Below are 10,345 nucleotides of genomic sequence, written 5' to 3' on the forward strand. Positions count from 1 at the left end.
CATTAACTTAAATTAAACCGTGTAAATTATGGAATCATATCTCGATAAGTCATAGTCAGAAAATAAAATTGGTTCAATAACCATAACCTCTGATTCGTGGACAATTGTTTATTGAAATAGAACCATTGGATGTTATCCATTTTCAACCACTGTCCACAAATCCGATGGTCAGAAATTCATATATGCATGATTTTTTATACATGCTGCTTCAACACTGGGACCCATATGTTGGAAGTTTGAATTACTCTTATGCCACGTTCGCAATTTATAAGTAATTTCTGAGTGACTGCGTATCGTACATCACACTCTGCCAGAGTACAAAAAGTTCTGCTGGTAAATAAAACATCATAACTACTAACTAGCCTGCCTTATAAAAACTTCTGCTGGTAAATAAAACATCATAACTAGCCTGCCTTTTAAACCGGTCAACATCGCTCAAAACTTTCTGAGGTAAGACTTCTCACTCAGCCAATTCCCATTCGATTATCATAGCTTTTTTGTTCTTCTTCTCCTTGCATGGAAATTCCAAACAGTGTTGGATTTTCTCATTTATATTGTTTGTGTATGATTTCAGTCTTCAATTTTGAATTTTGTTTACTTGGGTGTATTGGTTTTTTGTCTAATTTTGATGTTAAAGTGGAAATTCTTTATGGATTTCCATTGGAATTTAGCTTTTCTTGGTGTTGATATTTATTTATTTTTAATTTGCTACAGATGGTTATCTTCTATATCTTGAGGATTTTCATATGTTTTTTTTTTTTTTGGACATATAGTTGGGTTTTTGCCATTTTTTTTAACAAGTTCAAACACTGTGTGTGTATTGGGTTTATGCATGAATCTGATTATATAAATTCCTAATGCAAAATGATAGGGCCTGTTTGGGTGACAACTAAAAAATGAGGTTTTCTCATTTTAGTTGGCAGTAGTTATTATTAAAGATTTTGGTAAGAATTAATAATAATAATTTTGATAACCATTATTTGTATAAACTATGATCTCTAATGCTTAATCACTACTACCTAAAATGTAATGAAATCATTTTTAAGTGGCAACCAAACAGGGCCATAGGCTTTGATATTATTGAGCTTTGTATGATATTGAATTCCAATTAAAATCATTTTTGGGAGAAATGTAGTGACAGAAATTCTGAAGTAAGCTATATGCTACTCATCATACTCGCCACTGTGATGAAAAAAAATTGATGTTCTTTGTCTTTTTTTTTTTTTTTTTTTCTTTTTTTTTTGTGCAGAAAATTAAGCAAATGATATTACTTTGTTAATACTGTAAGATTTTCATAATCTCAGTAAAGTTTATTTATTCGCTGTTTTATTAAAAAAAGAAAAGAAATTATCATAATTTTTCGAAGTGATTTTTTTTTTTTTCATTTCATTACATACATGTATTAAAATTTTAATATTATGTATTAAATTATATTAAGATTTAAATTTATTTATTTATTTATTTTTTAACCTTCAGCAGGACTCCTGATAATATCTTGAGAAAACCCTCAAAATCTAATAATCCTCTGAAAGATTCCCAGACTGAGAAATTGACGAGAACGAGATTTGTCATTTTCATTTTCAAGAGCTATATCACCATTGATGTTTGAAATAAAAATTCTAATGACTGCTTAGCAAATGTTTTCACAAGTGGCTGCCCACGTGACATCAATCCCTTCTTCCTTGCTTGGCCTTGGGATTAGATGGAAGGTTGCCTCCAAACATGGTTTTAAGAAATTGAAATGCATTATTAAATGATAAAAGATTATATTTAATTGAATAATGCAATTATACAAGGCTATGTTCGGTGTTTGGTACCTAATCTATACATGTGGGGCTCATGGTTGGTTTATACAAGCCGTTGATCTGATATCCCCCTTCATTGTAGAACCATGCCCAAAAATCTCTGAACACCCAAATTGCAAAGGGAATGGTACCAACATAAGAAAACATGCATTGCTATTTCAGGCTCCTCCACCTCGAGGACATGGATTTCCTGTTTTATCTCAACATGCTTTGAGGCTCAGGCACCCTGTTGGCCCTGGGTATTACAGATGCCCAAACACAATCATTGGGCCTGTTTCAACTGTACACCATTATTTGTGTTTGTGATAACTGCAACTGCTCATTTTATCTCACAATCTAAGGCATTGTACGCTTACCTCAGTGCCTATCTGAAGATAGTTTTAAAATGCGTCCCCAGGTAGGACTTAGGAGGTTCCAAGAGCTGATATGCATACATCGAATGATAGTCTACACACCCAATGATCCCTTCTTTCAACTGCAATGTCTTTCTGTTTCTTGTCAATCAAGTTCTTTTTTTTTTTTTTTTTGTCAAGTTCTTATCTTGCTGTCTCATTCTCCGGATTTTATTCGAACATGTAGTAAATCTTGCCCCTCCAGTATTACACCGCTAGATGGGGCCTACATATAGCAATAGTACAATACTCAAAACCATTCATTGGATGGAAACAACCAGGGTTACACCATGGTTCAAAAATCACAATGAATAAACATTCCTTGACAAGGATTTTTTGCTTTCATTTCAATGAGTTCTGTTTTCAATTGTCCATTCAAATGTTTTCAATTTATTAAAACAAAGAAATGACAATACATCATGGGCCTAGAAAAAACATAAAGAAGTGACCATACTGACAAAAAAAAATGCCACTGGTTGATGACTTTCAGCCATCAATGTGATTTTTTGTTCATGGTCCATCACTGTATCACTTAGACAATGGACAGATCTGTTTATCTGGAAATTGCTGCATTTTGGCCCCATCTAGAAAATCATGTTGATGGGGGCATCAGTCTCTTGTATCTATCATCTTATTCCCTTGTCTTCACCAATGTTCAGGTGCTAATGCTAGAACAAGTATATGTCCCACAAGGATAAAGGCCCTCTGGTAATTATTAGAGATGTGAGAGCATTAATCCTAGCCTTTGCATCAAAAGCATGGACCCCCAATTGCATGAGGCAGCAAGACGAGGGAGCGTCCCTCTCTTGAAAGCCATCAAAGATGAGGACCAACAAATCCTCCACTCTACAGCTCCGCAAATGAACAATGCCCTACACATTGCAGCGAGATTAGGACATGCAGAATTCACCAAAGAGATCTTGGGCCGATGTGGGGCTCATCTCATGCAAGTGAATTCCGCAGGTGACACTCCTCTACACTGTGCTGCAAGGACTGGACGGCTCAATGTAGTTGAAATCCTATTGAATTGGATTGAGACAGAAGATAGAAGTCTGGGGCTACTTAGGATAACAAACAAGGAAAAGAACACAGCGTTACACGAAGCATTGAGGAATCGGCATGGGCGTGTGGCCATGAAGTTATTAGAATCAGATTGGAAATTGGCATGTTTGGTTAATGAAGCTGGTGAATCGCCATTGCATATAGCTGCCAGAGAGGAGTTGCTGCAAGTTGTTCAGATGATTTTGGACACTACACCATCAGCAGATGAGCTTATGCCTTTGCAAGAAGTTGTAAACAGGATTCATGCTGGTAAGTTTACTCCTAAGCTCCCGCCACCTCATGCCCTGCCACATGGTAATCCAGAATGTTCAACTGAGAAGAGATCCTCACCATCCACATAGAATTGAACCAGCACTCTGATTGCTGAGATTTTTGCCATGGCGAACTCGGGGCAAGATGGGTGAGCCCCGAGTTCGCCATTTTTGTGCATTCTTTTCATAACAGTCCATTTGCTGACCACCAATTAGTGGAGATGTTCTGCCACCTTATTGAACCTAGCCCACTATAGAATGGTCAGGAATCCATGTTCAGCCATCAAAATCAGATGGTTAAATTCGTTTGATCAGTTGTTCCATCCACATATATGCAGCATGTACGGTGGATGGGTCATCAACATTTTGAAAATAACAGTGAATTATCCCCATCTCTAGCAGCAGAGTATTCTTTCAATTTACACACCAATGTGATGTTTAGGATTATTTTTTGCTTGATGTCCCACCAGTGGGCCCCACAATTTTTTATGGTTCTTATTGCCACAGATTTGCAGCAGGGAATGAGCTGCCAACATTTCAAAAAAATTCTGCCAATCTTTCATTCTGCAGTATCATTTCTCTAATGAATTCCATGCAAACACAGACCTATGGGAGCAAAAGAGAGACATAGTCAGAATCCAAGACAACCATGGCCGAACTGCCCTTCACTATGCAGCATGCCAAGACAAACCTACCATAGTTTCAGTGTTATTGAGATCTGACCATTCCCTCGCTTACATCTTAGACAACAATGGCTGCTCACCTCTTCACATTGCTGCTGCTTCTGGTTCCCCATTGGTGATCGCTGAGCTACTTAAACACTGCCCGGACGTTAGCGAGCAACTCGATCCAAGTGGGAAGAATGTATTTCACATTGCTATTATATACCGCAAGTATTCCACCGTTCGCCGCTTATTGCGTATGCCAGAGCTTGAGGGGATGATAAACGAGCCTGATGCAGATGGAAACACTCTTCTTCATCTTGCTGCGAAGTACCGTAGTGATGCACTGTTGATGTTGTTGTCAAGGGACAGAAGGATGGACATGACGATCATGAATAAGGATGGTCAGACCGCCCTTGACCTTATAGAAATGGACCCGGAGAATCACGAAATTCAGGTATTGCCTCATGCATCATGGACATTTGGGCTCACATGAGATCTCAGAATGTGGCCATAGGAGGGCTAAACTAGAAAGACTCATTTGAGTTGGTTATGACTCGGCCGAGTCAACTTGGACTCAGTCCAGTCCAATCCAGTTCAGTACCAGTGTGTCTGGATTGAGAAATAGAGGGTGACTCAACCCAGATTGTGCAAGTCTCAACTCGACTCAGGACCAGATGAGTTGGTCTGAGTCGCGAGTCAAAAAACCATTTTATTAATCATCCCACATTGATGAGATCCGAGTTTTGCTCAATGGTTCTAACCATGGATGGATGAGCCTTGGACCAGAAATCATGCTGATGGGATGATCCTAGCTGTCTGATTGGTGGCATGCAATCAAAGACACTGAAACACAGTTCAGACTGTCATACATGGATTTCCACACCCATGGACATGCAAATACTCGATAAATTAACTGAGCTCAACCATCCACTTGGTCTTGCCCACTCCTCATTGACCACCTTGTAAATATCATACTGTTCGCAAAAATCCTTCAGACATTGGTCTTTCTGTTACAATTTTCAACCATCCATTTCTAAAACTGTGTGAGTCGGGCTAATCGAATGGATGGTTAGTATTGATGATGGAGCCTTGCTGTCGTAAACAGTCAAGGACATCCATTTTTTGAGGCATGGATGTCATGGGTCGGATTCTTCGAAGTTAGTTGATCACCTCAGTTTCCAGTGGTGAAAATGATGGGACCATCCTTGTGTGGCTTGGCTCTCCAAACAAAAATAAGTGGGCCCCATCATTTCCACTAATTGGGGTCTTTAAGGCATTTTAAGCTGCTGCAATTAAAAGGTCTCTCCAAGGCAGGTTCCAAGAGAAGGTTGATGTCTGGTGGGCGGATTTGATGTTCCACTGAGTTGAGTTGACTCAAAGATTCGATGGAGTCTTGATTCGACTCAACCCCATACTCAACAATTTAAATTAGATATATTTATAAGGGATGCTCCAGTGCTCTTAGAACACCGTAAGTTATACTGCTCTTAGAGCATTATAAGTTATAGTGCTTCTAGTTGCATCCAATGAATTGGACAGTCCAATTGATTGATCTGAACTGTCTCTTAAATTCACTCCAGAACACATTTTGTGGATTACCATGCAAAAATCACGCTAATCAGATGATCCAATATTCCATACTTGATTTGGCCTTATTTTCTCTAGCCATCCATTTTCCAAGCCATGGATGGGATGGTTATGATTGCCTATGATTCTTTAAAATCATATGTAATCCATGATGGCCCCCCAACAAATAAATGGTTTAAATTGTTGATTTGACCTATTTTTGTGTAAACAATCTGTACAGTATTAAAGCCCATTGATCAAATGGTTAGTATGTGTTATATTGATGCGATTTTTGCATGTGAGTATTAGAGCATTTCTCTTTGTAGAATTAAATATCGAAAACTTTATATATTTAAGTAATATAATGAGGCCAAGTCAAGGATGGATTGGATCATTCAGTCAGTGTGTTTTTCGCATGGCAGTCCATCATGTTCTGGACTAGGCAGTTCAGATTGATGGATTGAACTATTCAAATGGATAGATGAGACTAGGAGAACTGTAACTTATAATGCTCTGAGAGCACTGGAGAATTTCCCTAATATAAAATATCTAAAATAGATAGCTGAAGTGCTATTGTCCACTGGTTGAGATCCTTGCTATCCAAGTGAACACCCAAGTCGAGTACAGTCCAGTTAAAAGTACAAATTTACAGGACAACTCAAACTAGAATGCAGCTGAGTCGAGTTCACTGGGTCAGATGCCTAGTCAAGTCATCAAGTTTTGGAACTATGTCTGAGAGGAGCTAAGATGATGATGGTGGGTCTATCAAACCAACTAATAAATTAGGTCTGGGCAGATTACCAGCCTTCTAATCCTATAGATTGGGATACCAACTGACACTTCCTCTCACAACAGCTGCTCATCTTGAAATACTTGAGATATCATGGCGCGATCCGTGGACGACGGCAGCAAATGCCGAGTGGAATCCATGAAACAAGGCCACAAAACATCGACATGGCTGACTGGAACGAGCGCTACAAAGCCAGGGTCAGCACATACACATTAGTGGCTGCACTCATCGCCACCGTCACCTTCGCTGCCGCTTTCACAATGCCGGGTGGGTACAGGAATGACGACCCAAACCAAGGGGCTGCAGTGCTTGTGAAGCGCTGGTCGTTCAAAGCTTTCTTGTTCTCAAATACAATTGCATTATGTTGCTCACTTATGGTCGTTGTCTGCTTCATCTGGGCATGGGGTCATCACATGAGTTTCTTACGTGATATGCTTATGTGGGGCCATCGGCTTACTATCATTGCATGCCTGGCACTGATGGTTTCATTCATGGCAGCTGTATATGCAGTGGTTGCACCAGAGTGCTTGTGGCTAGCTATTTTGATCTTGGCTATGGGTTGCAGTGGGCCATTCCTTGTCTACTGTTTGATTGGTCATACAATCTGGTACATTCCTTTCTAAGGTGTTTCGTGGGCTGGAAAGAACAGTGGTCCAATATGAGAAGCCAGTTTGATGCATGTGACTGCATGGATGTTTTAATCCCACCATTTGGTAAGTAAACCATCCTAAAGGTAACCATAATTGCGAGTTGCCCAATATTGAGTACTTCTGCTTATAAAAATGTATATCGTCACCAGCCATTCATGTACAACGTTTATAGAATAAGCTTATTTTGTAACATTTTTGTATGGGCACTGCTGTGATGTGTGCATGACATTCACCCCTATCTATCATACACCCCCTCTTATATTTGTTAATAGTATTTAAAAATAATAATCTAAATATATTTGTTACTTGAAACTTCTTAATATAAACTACTCGAGGTTTTTTTTTGTTTTTTTGTTTTTTTTTTTTAAGTGTAAAAGCTTGTCTCACAGCGGATGAAAAGAATGAGTGATGAATGATTATAAAACATCAATCTCTCGAATAATTGTGAAAATGCTCACATTATGTTTTTTTGTTCTAGCTCGTATTCATGTAGAAAGCCGGCTTGAGAGGTAAATTGGCAAGAAAATTAGTTAGTGCACGATAGGCTTGAGTGAGTTCTTTTCTTTGAGTTTATAATCATTCTTTCTTTTATTTATTTATTTATTTTTGTTGTTGTTGTTTTTGTCAAAACCGTTGGATGTTGCTTATTATTTAACGTCGTTTCTATGCTTAGAGTTTTTACATTTTTTTTTGTAAAAAAAAAAAAAGAAAAAAAAGAAGAAGGAATTTTCCTCTAGTTTTCTTTTTTACTTCTTGCACAATTAAACATTCTCGTTCTCAAAATGATCTCTCTACATTTGAGCCAACGCAGGAAGGTGATTTTTCAGTGATTTTTTTATTGGGTTTCCAGTCCGTGTCTGCTGTGAAACTCTGCACTCTGAGCAATTGTATCCTAAGAATAGTTACTGGTCGATCTCATCAAACGCCGCAAACTATTTCAAAGAGAGCAACCTAGTCTCACCTCGATTCAACAAGAAATCTAAACCGTCACCATTGGTATTAGTTTTTATCAATCTTCTAATCAAATATGGCATCTATAAGATCGTTGATTTATTTATTAATGCTTTTCCCATAACATTAGTCTTAACAATGACCATGTTTTCCTTGGAACTCAAAATAAAGCTGGTCCAAAACTCAGAAAGCCGCCACACCATGTAAAAACATGCGTAGAAAGTATAAAATCATATAGCATTAGCCCTTATCAATTTTAGAATGGCCTAACTTTTTAGGGCACCTGGGATGGGTGTGTCTTATGAAAGGATTGAATGACATATAGAAAATATGTGGGCTCTATGCAAAGTATTAATTGTGGGCTTACCTATCCCAATTGTTCCTTGTGGTTTGGCCCACCTCTTTTTTGGATCACCCGTTTTTGGTAAACGATGTGAAATTATAGGGACAAACCTTATTGACGGAATGGATCTGGGCCTTACATTAGGGTGGGTCCCACACACAATTCTACAGAATATGGATTATTTATACTTCATTAATTAATATGCTCTGATCTGGGCCTTCCTTTTTTTTTTTTGGTTAAAAAACCAACTGCAGTAAGTTCGGACAGCTAATCGTAACCATCTATTTGATGAACTCCGGAGAGATAGATAGGATATCTCAATCACCATGATCTTCTGAATATGCCCCATTGGTAATATGCCCTAGAATTTGTTGTGGTTGGCCTCATATGTATGTGTCACATGTAAGGGGCTGATTTTAGAGCGTGAGACCAAAAATAAGGTAGATCTAAAGTTTAAGTAGCCCATAACACAGGAAACAGTGGCCTTCAATGTCCTCCGTTAAAAGTTGTTTTGTCCATCGCCCCACATTGATGTTTATTTTTCATATAACTTATTCATTAAAATCACATAGATATTGACTAAGGGAATCACAAATATAAGCTTCATCCAACTTCTAGGGCCATAACAAGTTTTTTAACCTTAAGCGTTAAATTAGCAGATTTTGGGATCATGCCCTAAAATCAGCTAGCATAATGGATGGAAGACATGGATAAACTACATACATCATGGTGGGCCCCAAATTTATTTTGCACCCTTCTTTGGTGTTAGCATGCAAAAAGTTAGCGGTCAATGTATGTATTGGAATTGTTGTGGTAATTGCAGGTCAATGTATGTATTGGAATTGCTGTGGTAATTGCACGTATGGGTAATTATTATCTATATACAAAAGAAATAAAAATTCAAACAGTATCTTAGTATCAATTGGTTATACGTGCCATTCAGGTGACTTTTTCGCTATAAGTGATTTTGCAGTTGAATGTGTTTTAGTCATACGCTATTACCTACATTTCATGAGTAGTTTACATGATTCGCTTAAATTCTCATATGAAGTGGCCCCACCCTCATACTCATATATATGAATTCCATCAAGTGCACACAATAATTAAATACACCACCAATATATGGATATATATGGGTTCATTAAGAGTTCAAAAACTCATCATTAGTCATTGTTGCTTGCAGTGCTGTACCATAGAAGGCACTCACTTATTGCAGTGTTAAACATCCCTAGGATCTTGTTGTTTATCCATTAAATCCATCTCATGGGATCTCTACTTGTATAGGTTTGGTTGCTAATACTGATATCTCATATTTTAGGCTCAGTCCCATTTCCTTTAATGTATAAATGATTAACATTTAAATAGTCCTTTCGTCATAGGTGTTTGCTAATCAATTAAACACAAGGCCACACGTGTTAACGAACAACTTGTATTCGATCAAATGTGTGTGCGATTAGGATAGCGCGGGCATGCCATAGTTGTACTTGACTCAAGATGATTGAACACTTGTGACCCCATGCACCAATTAATTCGTATGATCAAACTTGGTGAAGGTTGACCTGACTTTCCATCCACCAATGTTGTAGTGATCAAGCAATTTAGAAGGGGAGGGTTAGTCCTTCTGAATGGAAACTTTTTGCCTTGAGCTAAGGAATTTTCTTTCAATAGTGATCACGAGCCTTAGGTTTCTCAATAATATAGTAATTGATGGAAAGAAATAAAAACTAAAGGCTGAAACTACCAATTTTATTGATTTATAGTTGAAGCTTAGTACGATCGGCAAGAAAATAGAATAAGCAAAGAAATAAATAAAAAATAAATACATGTGATCATTTATGTGGAGAAATAAACAAGGCGAATGGTTAGCAGG

General features: G+C 37.9%; 1 protein-coding gene across 2 annotated transcripts; it reads left to right on the forward strand.

Moving 5' to 3' along the window:
- The first annotated feature begins 357 nt into the window (after positions 1-357).
- Positions 358-7,373, forward strand: LOC131238783 (protein ACCELERATED CELL DEATH 6-like). 2 transcript variants are annotated; one of them, XM_058236387.1, is made up of 4 exons: positions 358-450; positions 2,857-3,508; positions 4,115-4,629; positions 6,597-7,373. In XM_058236387.1, the coding sequence occupies exons 2-4, from the start codon at positions 2,956-2,958 to the stop codon at positions 7,152-7,154; spliced, it is 1,626 nt and encodes a 541-aa protein (XP_058092370.1). In that variant the 5' UTR covers positions 358-450; positions 2,857-2,955; the 3' UTR covers positions 7,155-7,373. The 2 variants fall into 2 exon arrangements, with proteins under 2 accessions (XP_058092370.1, XP_058092375.1); XM_058236392.1 differs by lacking the exon at positions 358-450 and adding an exon at positions 460-562.
- The last annotated feature ends 2,972 nt before the right edge of the window (positions 7,374-10,345 follow it).

This window comes from Magnolia sinica, chromosome 1 (assembly GCF_029962835.1).
Source record: "Magnolia sinica isolate HGM2019 chromosome 1, MsV1, whole genome shotgun sequence".
NCBI lineage: Eukaryota > Viridiplantae > Streptophyta > Magnoliopsida > Magnoliales > Magnoliaceae > Magnolia > Magnolia sinica.